We start from the raw sequence: 21502 nt of genomic DNA, 5'->3' as shown, positions 1-21502 counted from the left end.
GCAGTATCTCCATCTTCTTCAAAATTTTAAAGATAATTATTTTCGCCATGCATCAGTGTTCAAAATAAATACATAAACTCTCGTGAAAAAAAATAATAATAAAAGATCAATGCACAAATCAATTTAATATTTCCATCTCAGACAAATATTGATATATTTTACTGTGTCCTTTAACTTTCCGTGTTTCCACGTTAAACAAATAAATTCCTATTTTCACATTAAATTAATGTTATTTACAAAATAGTTTCCGGGTTTTTTCACAATTTTCCGTTTGAGACAGAGTTCCACTTTACACAATGACGGTCATAGTTTACTGTATTAGCAGTATACTTACACGTGTTCATTCTTACACGTGTGTATTTTCTTATGCTGAATTTCCCCCGACTTTAACTTTTGGAGAATAATTGTAGTAAGATAGAGAATATACAAACAACATGACTGAGTGGATGGGTTAACGATCATTTGTCATCGCTCATGGTGAAGTTGGAAATAAAGATATGAACCTACTTTAGCTTATCGCTTTCAAGAGTCTATCGTTTATCAGCGATATCTGAAAACACTTGGATATTATCACTGAGACAGGTGAACAAATTTGTGCACTACTCAAACTACAAATCACAAACAAAAGGGAAAGGAAGAAAAAGAACTATAATTCATTGCTTTGATTCTTCGCTTTCTGAGATATTTTTAAGTTACTCTTTTTGAAATGATTTGATTAATCCTACAATGGATGCGTTTTTCTCTTAAATGTCAACTATATAGGTCAATGCAGGGTTATACAATTAGGAATTTTAGGGTCTAAGATTAATTCTATAATGCATGCATTATAGGGTTAATTGATGATTATTTTTAGCATGACTATTTAGAACAATCGTATGGATTTTATTTTTTAAAAAAAAATTTGAGTTTCTCTCCATAATGTATTAATAAATCCTAAAAATGTATTTATAATTAATCAATGTACATTTTCAGGAAAAAGCAGCAAAGCCGATAATCAGAAATTCGCCGTTCAGAAAAGAAAGAAGAAAAAGATTTGTTGGTACCGAGGAAGCGTTTGTAAATTTACAGTACTAGGCGTTGTGGGATTAAACAAACAATTTTGACTTCATTTAAAATTTCTATAGAAAAGATCTTCTTTAGATTATTATAAAAAAAGCTTTAAAAAAAAGAGGGATTTTTATTTTAACGCATTTTAGTTCGGCTCGTAAATTCGACAAGGATAGTTATAATTCTTTAGTTTTAGGCTTGCTTCACTGTTGGGTTAGATATTAAATTTTAAAATTATAAAGTTTGAAAATTACGAATCAGAACAGTGGTATCAACTGCTCCAAACTGGTAATAAATTAAATTAAAATTGATTTAGAAATAAGCACTAGCACCAATAGAAAGTATTCTAAAAAGCATGGTATTTTATATATGCGATGATTTCCATTTTCTTATTTAAAAAAATAATAACGCAAGCTTGATGTTCAATTTCGAACTTCTTTATTTGCGTCGTAGTAGCAAATCCTTTTTTTTCCAACAATCATTTCTCTTACATTTTCTGAAATTTTCGATTCGACTTTTTACTATGTTTTAATGAGTTCTCTTTTGCTCAAAGATAGAATCTTGTTATAAAAATTTCGACAAGAAAGCAAGAATGTTCAAATTTTAACCTACAGCTCTGTGCCACAAGACAATACAAGTTTCACTCGCCAAATAGAATTCATCTTCGAAAGATAGAGAACTAAATTTCAACTGCTTCAATGTGTCTGGTAAAAAGTTTTTCGTCCATAAAGCAATAAAATCAAAGTTAATTCCTTACCACCAATCACAATTTCGGCCTTTTTTGTAAGAGATAGATAGATTGCACCGAATTTAACCTCCAAATGAGCATTAACTGCATTCTCTCACCCAAATTAATCGTTCTTCCCTATAACAAATTCCAAGGTGAAACCCTGTCGTTGTCTGCATTATTTTAATGGGTTTGAGCGTATTTTCTTTAAAGTGTTGGGTAAACTCGCTCTAACACTATCAAGCACAAAATAATACACAGAAAACAAAAATGAATAAAATTAAAAATATGTAAAATAAATATTACAATAATCATGTTTTCTTTTCGACTAAGGCAAAGACCTAAAACGTAGACCGTATCTCTTTTAAAAGGCGTAAGGGGGTAGTTTTAGTACAAAAGTGATGCTTTCGATATTTTTCATTTTCAGACTGACAAAAAAAAAAATCATTTTCTTCTTTTTAATCTACTTGAAAAACGTAGTTTTTTAAAAATAAATATTATATTTTAAAAAAGTAAAAATATTTTTAAGAGAAATTTATTTGTAATAATATTTATCCATAATTAAATGCAATATAAATATAATTAAATTTAATATAAATATTCATTTCAATTTACCACAATATAAAGAGTAGGACGTAAGTGTGCTTAAAAATATGTCTTAATCAAAATATTAAAAGGAAAAAAGGAAAGAGAATGATATTCTAAGCCTAATTTTATAAACAGTAAAACAAAAGAGATTAAATCAAATAGATAAAAAGATTTTAGCATCAAATATTTTAAGTCTATCAACTTTCTAATACTGCTGAAATATTCTATGAAAACATTTCTGTAGTCCAGAAAAGTACATATCACATATTTATTTGCAACACACATCCTCCAAAGGAATATCAAAAACACACTAAATGTATGGCTTCCATTATCTTCTCGGAAATGGCCCACTTGTCATCCTGAGCTTCTGGGAAGAATAAATATCCACCTTAATAATATCCTGCGGATATCCGAGATCGGTCCCGTTATCCTAATAAAACATTCTTCACTCTCCGTGTCATCTTTGTACTGTATTGATATCAAGTTCTCGCGAATGTATCCAAATATCTTATTTACCAGCTTTCAGAAACTAGTACAAATCATTCGAACATAGATCGTTATTATGTAAACATCAATAGTATTGTTCATTAATTTAAGTAAACATCATCTCTCATAAAATAAACAAAATAACAACTAATTTGGATGATTCTTTGTATTTCTAAGATTAGTTCTTGTGTTCTCACCTACAGTTTTTTTAATAGAAATGAACTCGATAAATAAAATATATGCATTGTATATTACTTATTTGTTCTACATTTTATGAAAATGCATGCACGCTTAAGATCTATGTTAGGTTTAAAGAATTTATAATTATTTATGTTTTTCACTGCTGTTGCATTGTTTAAATCACCCTTAGGAAACCACTTTTTTAATGTTTTAAAAATAGTTAATATTTAAAAACTAGTAACAAGCAGGAGGATTAAGCAGACATCGATGCAAGAAATTCAACGACAAAAAAAGGGAGGAGGTGATCTAATCAATAACTAATGACAATATTATTAACTTTATATATATACTAATATTATTTTGATCATGAATTTCAAATTTTTAAAAGGTAAATATTTGGCTAAAGCAAAATATTTCATGAAAAGTAAAATATTTATTTTTCAAACGGATTTAACAAAGAGATTTAAGGACATTAAAATTTAAACAAACATTTTTTTAACATTATAAAATAAGTAGTTTCCATTTAGAAAAAAATAAAATATTTGGTTGGAAATAAAAAAATTTTTACCATTGAATTATTTGCTTATACATTTACGCAAAATAATAATAATGTGAAAAAGGGATTTAGATTTTTAAGAATATCAGTCCATTGATGTTTCTTTTAACATAAATTAGGTCTGCCCCCCCCCCCTTGATTACACTCTTTCGTTTCTTTTTGCATCTAATCGAGGAATTGGTCCCCGGGTATCTTTACCTATTTGTACTAAACTATAAAATATAAAAAATAGCTTTTTTTTTTTTTCATTCATATTCAAAGAATTATCGATACTTGATTTTATAAGAAAAAAAGTTCAATGATGAATAATTGTTTCTCTTAGATCTAAATAACTGCAAATTTGAAAAGTTATTGTTTGAAAGTGAGTCGTGTTTGGAATATTTTACCTTTAACGCAGAAAAAGACACGCAATTATAATAGTTTACGATAACAGTTAAGATTTAAAAATTTACTTTAGTACTTTGGAACTCAAATATAAAAAATTACTTCAATTTTGAATATTTAGTGACTCTAATCTTATATTTTGAATAGATTAAAAATGAATCAGTAAACTTTCGTAGCTAATCAGAAAGTTGAATATAACTATTTTTGCAAGCCTATTTAGAATTTTACTAGCCTTATAAGTAATAATAGCCTTGCCTAATACATGATTAGCATAATTAGGTTGACGTTAAAGTCATAATAGCCCTGATTTATTCTTTGATACCAAGCTCACCGTTTAAAATAGCTTTACGAATCCAACTTGCGTCTGCAATTTAATTTACCCATTTTAAGTAGATCTTTGCAATCAGCTTGGATATTAGCACTAACAACATTTACAGTGGCGTATCATTATTTTTAAAATAATAATAATATTGATTTCTTATTTAAAAAAAATTCATATAATTTAATTTGAAGGGCCAAAAATATTATTATGAGTTGGGCTAATTTTTAATTAATGTACTACCATAAAATATATTTAATTCTAATTAGCAAACGAAAACTTTAATTTCTTACAAAATTGCACAGGAAGAATAAATTTGTCATTAAATCCCACTGAATTTTAAAACTATTTATGTTCGTCGATTTGCTAAGCATTTATCCCGATAACCTTCAAACACCAGTTAGTAAATTTAATGCGCATTATTTTCTTGTTTATAACATTATAACAGCTGTTGGCCGGAAGAAAAAAATTCAGACGATGACCTTTAATACGACATGAAATACTTTTACGTCATTTCTTTAATACTTCTAAGCATTAGACTCTAGTTAATCCTCTTTCTGCCCATTTTATCTTTTGCTGACGTCTGGAACTAAAACAATGACCTTGAGATTTCTCAACCACCGCTTAACTTCAACCATTCAAAACTAAGAAATGTCTTAAAAGTAAAATAACAGCTTACCTGCCTGATTCTTATCCAAACCTTCTTCCATTAATTTTGGCAAAGCCAAAGAAACACTTTTCCTATTGTATGCATAACAAGCATACCCTATAAAAAGGGTAGCAAATATGCTCACTTGATACGTCCTTAAACGCCCCGCCATAATAGCTATATTATTTCTGAAAACACTGCGTTTACGAGATTGTCAATCGAACATAAGAAAATAGAATATAAATTATCGAAAACTGTATTACATCATAACATGCTGTTCTCATAAACACGCTTTGAATAACGTTCGACTTTCTCCGAGGTCTCTTCCCTTCTCCTACCCATCCTCTCTTTCATCGGCCTTTTATCAGTTAGAAGGTCGTTCGTAAACAGTTGTGTCATCTGTAGTGCTGTTTTTATTTTTGATCCGATGATGTTATTTGATATATGAAGGCAAACCACTATTTTAACTGGAGAATTATGCTTCAAAATATATATTTTTAGAGTATTTCCTAAACTTTAGTTACACGTGTAACGTCCCAGAGACAAAGAGGGAATGCAGACCTTCCAATAATAATATTTATTTGGAATGGGTTGTAAATTTCTTCTCTGCATATAATATGTTATTCGCAGCAGATCAGTACTGTTGTTTGGTCTGGGAACGCAAATCGCTACTATTTCAATTCAAATTATGTTTCAGAATTTCGTATTTCCTACAATCTGGTCTCCTTTCCACACTTGTAGAGTTCAAATAGTCCTTGTGTTGTAGGGTTCTATTATGCAAAAAAGGAAGGAAACGATGTAGTATTATATCTGTGTTTATTAGTGAAAAGGTTGCATGATTCTCCTCTGTTAATAATATGTTATTCCCAGATTTATTATAATAATACTACTTTATATGTGAACTCAAATCACTAAAGTTTTATTTCGAATTGTGTTTCAGAATATAGTATTTCCTAAAATCAAGTCTCAATTCTGCAGAAACGTCTTAAGGTCTTCTTAACATAGAGGGGTATTGTTGATCTTATAATATCTCTATACATTTGTGATGGTTGTGATTATATTCTCGGCAAATATGTTATTTGCAGATTAATTACAGAAATATTACTTGGTTTGTAATTGCAAATTGACACCATTTTATATCGAATTATATTTCTGAATATCATAGTATTTCCTAAAATCTAGTCTTAATTCTACACTTGAAGCGTCCTTAAAGACTCCTTTTTAAAGAGGGGAAATGTTCTTCTTACAATACCCATATACATTTGTGAACGATGTGAATTTATTCTCTGTAAATATGTTATTTGCAGATTTATTACATGTTAGTTAGTCCATGAAGGCAAATTGAAACCGTTTTATTTCGAATTCGTTTCAGAATATTTCCCAAAATCTAGTCTCCTTTCTTAAAACTCTTGAAGGGTTTTAAAAATCTTGATACAAAAGTGAGAAATTTGGAGTCTTGTATCTGTTTTTATTTCTCCTCTGCAAATAATTTGTTATTTACAGAAGAGAAATCATTACAATAATGTTAGGTAATATATGAAGGCAAGCCGGCAACATTTTAATCGAATCATGTTTTAGAATATCACAATGCAATTTCAAAAACTTTATCTCAACTCTACACTTATAGCATTCAAGATACTTCTACAAAAGGAGAAAAAATTAGTATTTTATGATATCTGCATGTGTTTCTGCAGGTTGTGTATTTCCTTGCAAATAAATATAAATATATATTCGAAATTTTTTTTTATTTAATAGTTCCATTTTTAACTAGACGTGGCGGATTTAATAGCAATATTTTCCTCGCCTTACAGAAAAAATTTTTAAATGCAAATAAACATTAAATTTACGAATTTGAAAACTCTCTAAACTCAATAATATTTTTCAATTGTATTTATATATATGTTACGGTGAATGATCGAAATCAGTGGTTGTTGACTTTCACCGGTGAATGTTGACAATCATATAGTCGCTTTGGTGAAAGTCCGAAATATTTATTACATTCGATTTGATATAAATTTATTCGTGGATATAATTACATTTATTCGATATTTTAATACTTACTGACGATAGATCAGAAGAAACATCAGTGTTTGAAGTATCGGGCCATACATTTACATTTGACCGGTATACATTTGCTCGGTATACCCTACACCAGGGGTGGCGAACCTTTATACACCAACGTGCCATTTCCTCTAAAAAATTGCTTAATGAGGTCATAGACGTGCCGTCAAATAATTTTGACTTCGTGATTATTGGGAAAATAATAATACTAAATACTATCAACTCAAAACTCTTTATTTACATTGAAAAAAATACATTTTGCAATGTCTCAGTTATACAAGTATTTCAACTTAAAGTAACATCAATGTGACTTTTGTTGTTGCAGATTAGATGACCAATAACTTATATTAGGTTATAAGATGTTAGTTTAAGCAGGACTGTTGATTTTTTTTGCTAGTTATTTATTGTTAGCTTGTTTTTTACGGTTATTAATTGTTTTTTAGTATTAATTTTTAATTTTTTTATTAATAATTGTTTAATATTTTGTTTGTTTTTTGTGAATTTTAATTTAATTGTTACATATGCTTCACAGTGTAGTAACATTTGTGTAATAACAATTCATAGTGTAACAACAATTGTGATCGGTGGAGTGCCCAAAATATTGTGTCGCGTGCCACTGGTTCGCCATCCCTGCCCTACACTGATGTTTTTTTAAGGTTAAGTGCCACTGCCCGGTATACATTTGCCCGGTATACCCTACACTGATGTTTTTTAAGGTTAAGTGCCACTGCCCGGTATACATTTGCCCGATACTCCAAACACTGATGTTTCTTCTAATCTATCATCAGTAAGTATTAAAATATAGAATAAATATAAATATATCAAATAAATATAATAATATCAACGAATAAATTAATATAAAATTGGATATAACAAATTTTTCGGACATTCACCAAAGCGACTATGTGATTGTTGACATTCACCGGTGAGAGTCGACATTCTCTAGATTTCGGTCATTCACCGTAACATATATACATAAAAACTACAGCAATGCTCTTAAAAAATAAAGTATTAAGATTCATAATAGATGTTCCAGGTTTATTGTATCAATTTAAAGAAAAGCCGGTACATAAAAAAGTTTCATTCTTGTTTAATTTTAGTTAAATTCATTCAATCTGCAACACTTACAAGAAAAATCAATTTTAGATGCCACTTATGCTATTTCTTTAATATATATATTTACAAAATTTTACAAAAGAGAAAAAATTCTGCAACACTTGAAAATAAATGCTTTTAAAAAAAAATATGATATTAAAAAATAAATAAAACAATTCATATCATTTTTAATGTAACAATTTATGTAATTTTAAAACAATATTTATAATTTTATAATTCTTTAAAAACATTTACTACAATGATACACAAATTTTTCTCCTTTTGTTTTTTTACTTACAACTGTAAGCCTCATGCTATACTTTGTGGTGCATGAGGAGTTTTAAGTCGTTTAAATAAAAATAAAAAAATAAAAAAAAAAATGATACACAAAAAAAAATAATAACTTATACTTACGAAAATAATAATTTTAAAATCCTTGTTTAATTTCAATTGGGTATAATATGAAAAAAACACAACTACTTCGATTTAGTAGGAACAACATATGACGCAATGCTAAACGAATGGAATTTAGTTGTTGTTTATTTAGTTATTGTTATTAGTAGTTGTTGTTATTTGTTTTAGTTGTTTTTGTTTATTTAGTTGTATTTAGTTTCAATAACTTTTCTTTATAATGCAATAAAATCTGGCGAGCAGCTATTTAAACGATCGAACACTTCGTTTGTTTATTTGTGGCTTGAAGATAGGCTCGCAGAAAATGCCGTTCATGGGTTAAATTTAGTAGGAACAACACAACCTGTGACGTAGGCTATATTATACCCAATTATAAAATAAGTTACACATTTAATAATAAATTCATCACATTTTCAAGAGCAAACGATTTTGAATAAAAAAAGTTTTTAAACAAAACAGTTTTCTTCTTTATAGAAAACTATAACTAATATGAAAATAAATAAATGCGGAAATTTTGAGTGTAAAATCGTTTGCTATTTTTTATCGTTTTAACTCTAATTTTTAAACAGCTCTTTGCAGAGAAATGGCTTTATAACCAAAAGAGGTTTATTACTCATGCCATACAGTTTAATTTAATCATGTCTCAATCATACTTGTCCATTATTACGAAAGATACAGACTTCTGGACAAATTTAGAGAACTTACAGAGACTACTAATGTCTTTTTCAAAGCCTATCAAAATCGAATCGAATTTTGGAATTTTAAATGAAGCTGTAATAAATAAACAAGAATGTACCAAAAATTATCCAAAAGATTTAACCACATTCAAGCCCAATGGAGGACCGAGCAAGTAAAATAAACTTATAAGTTTTTCATTATAGTATAAATTTGAAAATTTGAAATAATACACTGAATATCATTGAGTACAATATTTAAAGAAATAAAAACAGTTATTAAATTTCTCTATCTATGATGTGATTGTATTTATTAAAAATTAAAAAAAAGGTAATTTCATAAAATTAGTAATTAAGTTCATAAATAATGCATTTTAGTAAAATATTAAACTCAGATTTGTGGAATTTATTTTCCTGGTTATTAGATGAATACAGTACGGAGCAAAAAAATCGAGACTCATAAAACTTTTACGTTCCCAGTTTACCATTTTATTTTGTATATAAGAAATGTTATAAGGGAACTAAACTTCTAAACATAATTACCCATTACAAATCAAAATGTTTGCTCAAAAAATGTTTAATTTTAAAAATTTGACTCGAGTAAAATTATGTCCAGGTAAGAAAGATTTGAATTTCTCATAAGAGTTTGTAATCACGATATCCAAAAACTGGAAAAGTCAGGCTGTGAAATGATTTTATAAAACAGGCCTACAATTTTTCGTATTGAAAAATCGTCTAAAAAATAAAGAAGGGGCTTAAAAAAGACCAGGATCTGGAGGACCTCTCATTTTCTTAGGAAATGAAAAACGTAGAATATCATGCTTAAAACGAAAAAGTTATCTACGGTTTTAGGAAAAATTTACTCATATTCCTTCCCACTATGAAAACGCTTTACTCTAATAGCTTTCTGTTACAAGACAATGCTAGTTCCTTCACTTCATGACAAACCACAAAACGGCTGCGTTTAATATTCTAAAATGTCCTGCTTCCACTGATCTCAGTCCCATAGAGAGTTTGTGGGGAATAAAGAAAAATAAACTTGAAAAAGCGGGAAAGACAGTTAAGAAAGAGCAAAGGAAGGAAGATTTGATGAAAATATGGGACGAAAAACCTTTCGACACTCTGAAGTCCCTCGTTGAATCAGCGCCAATTCAGATTCAAATGGAGCAAAAGGAGAAAGAACTTACTACTGATTTATCTGTAAAAAATTGTTTAAGGAATAAAAATAAGACATCTTAAAATGAATTTTATTTTTTGATTAAAATAAGACGTTTTTTGAAAGTCTCAACTTTTTTTGTTTCATATTATAAAGGTATATAAGAAATAACCAAGAAAACGAAAGTAAGCTTGGATCATGGAACTGTATTAAGTATTGTGGAAAGAATACTTATTTAACAGTTTTATAAGAATCTGTCTTATTTTAAAAATGTAACAAAGCCTTAAAAGTTTATGCTATTTGAGATGCTTTAATCTTTGTTATTATATTGGAAAATAACTGCGATTTTTTATTAGTTATTATTGTTCTTTTTGCACTGTAGGAAATTTTAAAATTATCTTATTTTTCAATAGTCATTTTATAAGCATTGAAAAAAATTTTTCCTCTTTTTTTTTACTATTTGAAGTAAAATATAATACGAATTTAGTGGTTTACTCAATTAAGTTCAGTAGGTACTTTTAAAACTTCTTTCATTCGAAATGGTAATATGTCTTTATCTTATTTTGAATTAGATAATTTGTATTAGATGCTGTATCGTAAGGAATAACGTGATTTCTGAAAGCTTTGGTTGCAATTTTTTTAAATATCAAAATAATTTTTAATGATACTAATTTTTCCAGCGAAACTGTAGGGAAGAGAATCGTAAGCCAATACTGGTGCTTATCGACTTCTGCAACTGATTGTGCTCAATATACCGCTGAAATTTTCAAATCTAAAGATACAACTTTACAAAAACTACCAAGTATCAATACATTTAAAAATATCCCTGATTTTTCTTTTATAAGTTTTATATTACATCACCTTTTAATTTTATTTTAGATCAAAAAATAAATTTTAAGTGATTTGCAGCTTTTTTTTATCGGACTTATAATAAAGAAATAGTGAATTTTTAGGGGAAAATATGCATTAAAAATTTTATGTAACCTCTTTAATTGTTCGGTATTGGCATTTTTGTAAAATTTTGCTGCAACAAAATATCTATGGTAGTTAACGTATTCATCAATGAACTTAAAGTATTTCAATTTTCACAACGACAGGAACATGTTGCTCAAGAAAATTGAAGATATATTTCAAGATTATGTTCATAAAAATAGCACCAAAAGTTTATCTGTACTAGCACTACCTAACCGAAAGATATGGAAAAACACCAGGCAAGTGTTTTTTTCTTATCTATATATGTATATATAAAAAATTCTAAAAAATTTTAAACCGTCCATTATATAATTCAGGAAACATAATTTGAATGTTTAGACACAATTAGAAAATAAGAATTGAAATCGAAGCGGAACAGATTCTCGTACTTCTATCACGTTTCCTAAGAAATCATAGTTTTTAACCACCTTCCTTTCATATCGCCAAAAACATTAATTCAATTTCGGTTTTTATCGTTCTGATAATCGAATTTTTTTATTGCACAGAGAATAATTTTTTTCTGAATTCTTAGTTCTGATTTTTTTTTCTTTTTCTTTTAGTCTTCAATTTCTTAAATTTTTTCAGAAAAAATAAAAAATGAATTTTAAAGTTAATAGAAAAATAAAATTAAATAAAAAAATAACTCTATAAAAGAGACATTTTAAAGAGGTATTTTACAGTTGCTAGTTATAATTACAATTATAACTTTTCAAGCGATGTCTCCGTATTGAATCTTAACGATAACGTGAATTTTGAAACTTAAAATTCCAACAACACAGATTTACTACCACTATCATAAATTTATAGGATCTGTAGCAACCTTGTAAAAACACATGACTTTTAAAGTCTTTTTTTAAAAAAAACTAAATTAATAAACTGATGTACCAAGACTACCAAGTGATTTATGCAAATGGACTATATGAAATTACGGATTTAATTGGATTCATTTGTTTATTCTTTAAATGAAGAACAATACTAGTTTTAAAAAACGGAATCAAATGCAATGTCCATTTTAAAAACGCCATTTCGGGCTGCGTTCGATGCTCGACAATCAAAAACACTCTCACATTAAATTTTTAAAGACAAATTTTCCAAATTTCCAATAATAACAAGCTAGTCTAAATATCTTGAAAGAGTGATTGTGAAAAGACGAAAAGTTATTCTTAGAAAAAGAAATCCATGTGTGCCATTCTAACATGGCTTGAATAGGAACATGTGACTCTCTGTATTTATTTATTTATTTTTATTGCGATAAGAGAATACGGAAGAAAAAATGGTAAGAGTCAAATTTCCTTTTTCAAGTAAAAAACATTTAGTTTTTTTTTGTTTTGTTCCTCTTGTCATAGTGCCTATTTTAACTTTTTTTTTTAATTTTCAGTTGTTTATTTTTTATTCACATTAATTTTTATTTACTTGATTTTTTTTACAAAAAATATTTTTTCAAATTTAAGTAATTTTCAAAATTTTTAAAATTATTCATTACAAAATATTCTGGAAGATTAAAGGATACAAAAGAACGAAAAGATACATTTTAAACCAAAAGAACCAGAAAAGTCTTTATAAATTGATTACGTATTTTTTCAAAAAAAAATTATTACATTAAAGTTTATCTTTCGCACTTAGATTGGATAAAAATCATTTATTATCATTACTTTGTATCATTTATTTTAACATGATTTAGTTACACAAGAGAACGTGGACTGAAACTGATTGAGAACCCGATATTACAGAAGATTGGAAATCGAAGTGGCCCTTCTTCGCAGAAACTGAGTATGACAAAAAATATTTCTTCTTACATTAAAAAAAATATAGAAATTCATTTATTACTTTAATGAATATAATTAATTTTCTTAATCTTTAGTCAAAGTGATGCATGTGCTGACGAAAATTCACTCGCTCATAAAGTCAAACACTTACAGAACAAAAAGGTACTCAAGATCTCTTTTCACAGTGGAACACTATAAGACACTTGTATCTATTCTTAAGGATTCTTTAATTAATTCTCATAATTACACTCTGTATCCATAGAGAGCTTTATTATGAAGATGTTACGATCTTCAAAAGTCAAAAGGAACTGGATGATATCTTAGATGATCTTGCTTGCCTTTTGAAAACGCCGAAAGTTCAATTGCATGTGGTAAATTGAGTTTCCCATTCATATTACCATAAAATTAAGGTTTTCTTAAATGAAATGAATTAGTTTAAGATAGTTCAAAAGGGTATTTGATTAAAGCAATTTTGTGAAATAATAATATATAAGATGTGAAGATATTGTTGAGGGGCAATTATAAGTTTCGAAAAATTCTTAAAATCTGATATTTATTTTTATTGATGTTTGATGTTCTTTTGATATTTTTTATTGTATCCAACAGAAATTTGCAGGTTGTTCACTTATATCAGTAACCACCCTCTTAACTTATGGACGACTGAAGCTTTTTATAAAACTGAGGTCTAGGTGTAGTCAAGTGACTATATGCGCTGTAAGATTAAGAAAATTTGTAGAGCATTATCAATTTAGTGCGAATAGACATCGTATCGATAACGTTGTTAAACGATTTTTGTAAAAAATATTGTCGTCACAAGATACCTTTGTTTTTGATTATCAAACTTAAATAAAGATATCTAAATCCTGTCATCGTTTTGCCGCTTAACATTTTTAGGAACTTCAAGCAAACAAATGCACATTAACATTATTTTTTTAAACATTTAGGTCCAGGTGTCTAGATTCGTGCTAAATCTATACAATACTATGCAACTTGGTAGTTTTTTCGCTCCATTTCTCCTACCGTTTTTGAAATAGAAACGTAGTTTTGGACTAGGTGTTGTAAATTACCTAATTTAATAACGCATAGCCATTTCACAGAACGTAGACACCACTTTAATAAGTGTTTCGTTCAAAATTTACGAGAATGGTTACGGACTTAAGTGGGAACCCTGTTTGCAACTCTAAAAAATGAATTAAAGAATATTTTATGCAAAAATGCCCTTTTGTTTTTACATTATTTTTTAATAAAGTTTATTTCAAAATAAATACCTAAAGCATTTTTTTATAGAAGTTTAAAACTGATTCCATTTTGTTGTTTTCGGAAAAGTTTGATGGCAGAAAATTAGTTTCAGTTGGTGTGAAATTAATAATGCACTGGAGGCTTATAAAGCAATAATAACTTTACCTAATTTCTTCTTTCTTTCTCTTTTCTAATTGTTCAATCGTTATATGTATAAGATAATTTTTGTGCTTATAGTATGAATCATCAAATCAAATTTTTACTTTTAGAACTTGAATAAATATAATTTGAACATAAAATCAAGTTGTTAAACTTACTTTTCGATATGGTTTGTCATTTTGTGAAGAAGATCGTGTATGGCACCATCCACAACGTCATTCATCATATAATTGAACATAACTATATATATATATATATATATATATATATATATATATATATATATATCCAAATAAGCCCTACATTATTTTCACAAAGGCACAAATGTACGAGCGAAGAAGTATGAAATTCAAATTATTATTTTTTTTTTTTGTAGTTAACAACTTCAAAAGGATGTATTGCCGGCCATTTAAAATTCAAAGAAGCTGAAGGAAACTATATCGATTGCAGTAAAACTACTCAGGTAAGTAAGATTTAAAATTTCATTATAAAAGCAAGACTTTTGAAATAAAATGATAAACTGAGAGTTTTCAAAATTAATAATATTTTAAAATATATATTGTGTAAAAAAAGAAAAACAAATCATTACTGAATTACTTTACATGGCATTTATTTTTATATTTTAAGAGCTTGCAATTTCTGTTGAAATGTATGAGCTATGTAAGCATTTTTTTTTTTCTCTTTTCATATGGTTTTCCAAGATCAATCTTTTTAAAAAATCAGTTCAAGAAATTGTAAAATTTTAGAGAAATAAAACTGCTATTTTTAGATATATATAACTACATAGAAAAAAAGTACTACTATTTGGTTTGAATTAACATTTTGCTATATTCATGATTACATCATGAGGCAAACTGAAAAATAGAATCATTTTGAATATTTAAAAAAAGTTTATATTTATCAAATTATTTAATTAAAATTTTTTGAAAATTAAAATTTCAAAAAAAATTTGCTCTAAGCAAAGGAAAGCATTTGTTGCTATAAGTGTAAAAAAGAGTTGCATAAACTTTAATTGAAACTTCGTTTACTTGTTTTAAAGTTAATGTTTCTTATCTCTAAATAAAAAATCCCAAACAAATTTAAAACTTGAGTAAAAGTGTCAATTTTTGCTTTTTACATAGAATAATTCTCTCTTTTCAGGGGATTCTGCTGCCTAATGACATTAGTTCTATTACGTGTATCCTTTTTTAAAAAAAATTCTTTTTAGTAATACTTTAACATTAAAGAGCTTACGGAAATCCAATGATAAGCCACGTTTGTAAATTTTCAGTAACGCCTTTCCGATAAAAGAATTGCGCTTTCATACGCTATCGACCGACGGTACGCCGAAATGGATTGTAGTTGAATGAAATGTGAAAATTTTGAATAGAACAATGTGAAAAGCACGCTTTTGCATAATACTTGGCGAAAATGAGCATGGTAAAGAATTAAAACCTCATTTTCGAAAAGGGAAAATTAAACACTTTTTAAAAACACCTAATGAAAAAAGCACCTTTAAGGGCTTTTAAAAAACGAAAATAAACACCTTATAAGCACTTTTTAAAAACTCGACGAACAATGAGTGTTCACATTAGGTGTCGTAAATTAATATTCAAACGAGCAGGTTTATTAATAACGTTTTGGTTTAAAACGTTATCTAAATCATTGATGTCCCCAGTCCACCTTACTCAGTAGTGATTGTTAGATTTAAATAATTTTTTTTTTTAATTTTCTAAACGCTCAAACATTAATTTGAAATCCCTGAAGTAAATAAGTTTTTGTTCGAATTTTGACAGTGATTCTAAAATAATTTTAATTAAATAAAAATGCACATTACAAAACATCTTGTAACCTGCAATCAAGAAAAGCTTCGAGCCAAAGCTATTCATCATTAAATAGTAAAAGAAACAAAACATACAATCGTAAAACGCTTCTTTTAATTAAAAAAAAAAAAAAATCACACGCAAGTTTTTTGTACATTTATTCCTCTTACCTATCTATTGAGGTATTTTATGTATTTCAAAATACATTTTAAAGAGATTTTAACGTTCGGAATTAGAAGTAAAAAGTATTAATCACCCCTCTCCTAATTTTTTGAAAAAATTGAAATGTATCTATAAAAAATATGAAATCCATAAAAAATAAATTTTCGTGTTTGAGAATATGTTTTCACAAAAACACAAAAATTCATTTTTTTAGAAAAATGGAACATAAAACATTTAGCATAGAACTTTAATTGATTTCATTAAGTTTAAAAACTTGGTTTTTAAACTTAACAAAAGTTTTTAAACAAACCATTGAAATGTATAAATATGATTTATTACTTAGATTATGAGACATTTTTAATTGCCTTTTCTAGGGTACTACTATTTTTTAAATAACCCAAATGCAAAGATAAAATCATAAATAATACGATTAACAAGTCATATATCGAAATTCAATCGGTTTCCATCAACTGACAAATCGCATGAAAAGGCAACCGAGTATTACATAGTTAGAAAAAAAACGGAGAATACAAAAAAAAAAAAAATATTCAAAGCTTAAATTAAAAATATTCTGTTAAAGAATTATTAACTAACACAAAAATAAGCAGCATTAAATTAAGAAATATTTAACAAGAATTAAAATTTATCAAAACCTTTGCGTAATTTTCATCGCATTTTTTTCTTCTTTGTTTTTCATTCTGTTCTATTTTTTTTCCTTTAAAAATATTCATGTCCTAGTAATAAAATCCTAGTAATAGCTGCCTCATATTATTAAACTACACTGATATTTTTTTCCCATTGGATATTCTTTTTTATTTTTTCTATTACAATTGTTTGAGTATCAAACCCCACACCGAGAAAAAAAGTATGATCAGAAGTTCCAGAATATGGTCAAATTCACCTTGTTTCTGGCTATATAAACACCAAAATGTTTGGTTATTTATACTGAGGTGCTTTGGTTATGTCTTCAGTAAAATTAACAATAAAATATGACTTTATAATATGTAATAAAATTTGGTTAATGTGATAAAGTCTGGTAAATGAGAAAATACTTGGTCTTTTATCATACCTTAGAGCACGGCGTAAAAACCATTTATTCGGTTAAATTAACTTTTCAGTTTCGTACTTTTCACTAAATGTGTGGTAAAAAGAACTATAACTTTGAAAACTAGAATTTCCGGTAAACCATTACCATATGAACGGAAAAATCACCAAATGAATGGTTTAAATACCGTATATTTTAATTTTATAAACCAGATTTTTTTTTCTTTTACCAGAAATGAAATTAACATACAGTACGGTAATTCCATCTTTATTTTTTTTTCTCCTTCCAAATCCTAATAGTCATAGAAAAAAGCACCCATGTAAAATTAATTCTTTATTATCATTACTAAGCAGGAAACTTAACAAAATTATCATTAGATATCCAGTCAGATGCTCGCTTTATATTACTTGTGGAAAAGAGCGCTGTGTTTCAGATGTTACTCGATTCGAATTTCATCGAAGAATTTCAACCTTGTATCTTAATAACTGTAAGCATAATTTATCAAATTTTTAAAAAATTTAAAGCATAAATGTAGTTATGCCTGAACTGAGATAAATAACTGAGCTCGCCTTGCCGCTTGCCACCATTCAACATTTAAGGGGTCAAAGTACAGCTAAGTGGTGAAATGCAAATGGTGTTAAAGAGGAGAATGGGACTTAAAAAGTAAGAATTGTTATTGTGGATGCTCAACAATAATGAAAGATAATTGGTAAACCAAAGATAGATAATTGGATAATCATAAACCAAAACCCAGAGAAATAAATATCCCTTACCTGTAACAGTGCCTTCAAATTGCGTACGATATTAGCATACTAAACCCTAGTGTAAAGTAAGCGAAAACGAGAATTACCACAACTCGTATAAAGCGACTTACTGCATATTATAAAGTTTTAAAATAGACTTCGTAATATGCTTTCATATACTCAAAACACATTGTCTGCGTTCGATTTTTTTATGAAATTATTGAAGTTTTAATTTGAAAAGTATGATCTTTAAATTTTATGTATTTTTACAGATATCATAAATTAAAATGAAAAAAGTCTATATTTACGAAGGATAAATTAAATGAAGAAAATTACCATTAAATAAAATTTACAGCTTCGAAAAAGAAACAAATTTAAAAAGGGGTATTAATAACCGCTTATCCTAACGAATTTAAAATCTTTACGCTAATTTCGTTATTTTATAGAAAATTATACAGATAATATACAGACATTTAAACAAATAGCTTGCATTAAACAAACCTTACATTAACAATTTATGAATTTCTAATTTTATAAATAAACAAATAGTGTTAAAAAATTATAACTGTATTTAAAAAACACATTGTACGATTTAAAAAGAAATGATAGTTGAATCGACATATTGAGAATTTATACACCGTTTTCACATTAAATGAGAGAGAGAAAAAAAACATCGATGAAATATATATAAATTTTAATGATAGAAGTAAGGTTTAATAATAAAACTTAAGTCAAATAAAACTACTTGATTGCATTCGTACTTATAATTTTCAACTGGTATTGTAATATTACTTTAATTAATACAACCAATTAAACTACCGAGTTTTCCTAATCTATTATTTATAAATTTCTAAAAATGAAAAAATTTTTGTATTAGTATTTTAAAAGTTTATGATTTTATCTTGATTTTAATTCTTCATTCAATTTAGGGTAAGGGATTTCCTGATGTGAATACCAGAGAAATGTTGCGCAAACTGTGGGATGTATTAGAAATTCCTATTTTAGGTTTAGTAGATGCAGACCCTTATGGTAAAGTTTGTATTTAAACTTTTAAAACAATAGTTATTGTTGTTATCATTATTAGCTAAATTGGGAATAACTTTCAGGAATCGAAATTTTGTGTGTTTACAAATTTGGATCAATGGTAAGAATAAAATTTAATATTTCATAGACATATTAGGATTTAACACTTTAAATACATATATGTTTAGATGTGTATATTTAGAATATTGAGCAGCTTATTTTTACATTTTATTCCGTTTATTTTTAATAGAATTTTAATTTAATTACAATTTTCCGAAACTTTAAATACCTGTAAGCAAATATTTATAATATGCTGATATTATACAGTTGGGATTCGATCAAATCACTTACTTTCTTTCGGGAAATGACCCCACCGAGTTATTTTAACATCTTCCACGAATTGGTCATCTCCCTTATTGATTTTATCAAATCTTCGTTTTCATAATTTCTCTAATATATTTAGATACATATATTTAAGGGTAAAAAAAAGGGGGAAGAACCAACAACAATCATTAATAAAATCGTCAACTAAAAAATAGATATTCAAGTGAAAATACTATTGTAATGTAATATACGTAAATTGTAATAAAAAATTAAAGAAATTACTAAAAAAATATTTTGACGTAACAAATGCTTAAATATATTTCATAGTGTTCTTTTTTAAATACGCAAAATATGAGGGGCAACATTTCCTTGCTCTCAACAAACCTTCAAAAATTTTCATTTTCAATCGGAAAAAATAACTTACATAAAATTGAAAAATAAATATTTTGGAACACAAGGTCAATATAATTTTTTTTATTTGATTAAAATCATAATTAATGCTTTCAATGGTACTTATTTTAAAAGCCGAAAGGAATTTTCATTTTAAAATTATTCCTAACTTTTGATATGATTGTTTGTAATAATTGGTTTTAACTTGTAATTTACAGGCAATGTCATTTGATGTAGAAAAGTTAGCAGTACCGGAGATTCGATGGTTAGGGCTACTACAGACTGATATCCAAAGGTGACATAATATGCATATATATTACGTTTTTATTAACTTGCTTTCGTGTTTATGAGTTAAGAATATTGCAAAGAAAATTTTGACCACTCTCTGACTAGCTAGATTACTCAAAGCTTTTCTGACTACAACAAACAGAATTTTTAGAAAAGAATTAATCATTAATCAAAATTTTGCCAACTTAATGATAAATTATTCAAAACTGAACTGGAGCTCAAAGCAAGAGGAAAATACAAGTTTCAGTCGTTGTCAAAATTTAAGTCAAAGTTTTATTACCAACAAAAATTTATAGTCAATTGACATCTGTCCAATTAGCTAGAATGTTAAAATTTCAACCTATGATTGATGTTACTACAAGATACAATTGTTTTCCAAATGGCAAAATTTATAGCCACTTGAAATTTCAAACACTTTTTAACATAAATAAAAAGTAAACCAAAAATCATAACATAAAATAACTATTTCTTAATTAACTTCAATTACTGCAGGATCTTAGTTTTCCAAAATAACTTGATAAAGGTGGTTTTAAAATTTTTATTTTATTATTGCTCTTGTATTTTATGCGTACCTACAGTATAATGATCTGCAGATGTATATTATGCCTTTATTTTTTCTCTCTTCAAAATACAACATTTAAAAAGAAAACTTAATTGCAAAACTAATTCTCTTCTTGCTGCTTTCGATTCAACGGCAATTGAATTAGTTTCTTGTAGTTATTAATTGATAAACATCCCACAACAATGTTAAGAACTTTTTGTAAAAAAATTTACATTAAATAACTTAATTTAATGTATTTACATTAAATAACTTATAACTTAAATATTTTGAGGCTCCACCACTAGCAAGCTGTGCTCTCTAAAACACTGTTTTCACAGTTCCTTTCGGATTGCTTCGCAATTCGGGCTTGCCTCAAATTAGTTAAGCCATAGGAAGCAATATTAAAGCAAAATGCAGCTCAAAATTGTTATTAAACTTTCCCGAATTAAAACAAAAATATACCACCTTTAGTATGGTTTTAAAAATTGTTCACTTATAATCTTTAATTTCTGCCTAACTTATGGCTCAATTTGTTTCAGCTCTTCATTGCTAACCAAGATAAAAATTGTCATTGAGAAATATATAAACATGTACGTTTAAGCAGGTTTGTTTGGACTGCTCACTTGCTTGATGCTTCAGTTTTGTTAAAGACACGAAAATAAAAAGGTTATAAACCTGATATCAATATACATAAACATTGAAGTTATATATAATA

At 27.3% G+C, this 21502-nt stretch overlaps 2 protein-coding genes across 5 annotated transcripts in view; one reads left to right on the top strand and one right to left on the bottom strand.

The window, feature by feature from the left end:
* LOC107452526 (glucose-6-phosphate exchanger SLC37A4) overlaps positions 1-5306 on the bottom strand; it is a 46654-nt gene extending 41348 nt beyond the window's left edge. Inside the window, exon 1 of the mRNA XM_043043577.3 lies at positions 4967-5306. Coding sequence (XP_042899511.2) covers positions 4967-5108 — 142 coding nt within the window. The 5' untranslated portion in view covers positions 5109-5306. The remainder of the gene's footprint in view (positions 1-4966) is intronic.
* Positions 1-21502, top strand: part of mei-W68 (meiotic W68) — a 32809-nt gene that overhangs the window by 8234 nt on the left and 3073 nt on the right. The window contains exons 1-12 of one of the 4 annotated variants that reach the window (XM_071178485.2): positions 5317-5766; positions 5877-5945; positions 11431-11544; positions 12987-13075; positions 13167-13233; positions 13334-13442; positions 14846-14932; positions 15610-15646; positions 17856-17965; positions 19151-19250; positions 19328-19365; positions 20177-20253. In XM_071178485.2, coding sequence (XP_071034586.1) covers positions 11435-11544; positions 12987-13075; positions 13167-13233; positions 13334-13442; positions 14846-14932; positions 15610-15646; positions 17856-17965; positions 19151-19250; positions 19328-19365; positions 20177-20253 — 824 coding nt within the window. In that variant the 5' untranslated portion in view covers positions 5317-5766; positions 5877-5945; positions 11431-11434. Of the gene's footprint in view, positions 1-5316; positions 5946-8432; positions 9354-11430; positions 11545-12986; positions 13076-13166; positions 13234-13333; positions 13443-14845; positions 14933-15609; positions 15647-17855; positions 17966-19150; positions 19251-19327; positions 19366-20176; positions 20254-21502 lie in introns of those variants that run through there. The other 3 variants (XM_087166068.1, XM_043043579.3, XM_071178486.2) reach the window with 3 other exon arrangements.

Source organism: Parasteatoda tepidariorum, chromosome 6 (assembly GCF_982258835.1).
Source record: "Parasteatoda tepidariorum strain Cologne lab strain chromosome 6, Ptep-v5.0, whole genome shotgun sequence".
In the NCBI taxonomy this organism is placed as follows: Eukaryota; Metazoa; Arthropoda; class Arachnida; order Araneae; family Theridiidae; genus Parasteatoda; species Parasteatoda tepidariorum.
Note: the sequence above shows the minus strand (reverse complement) of the source record. Positions and strands in the feature narration are given on the sequence as shown.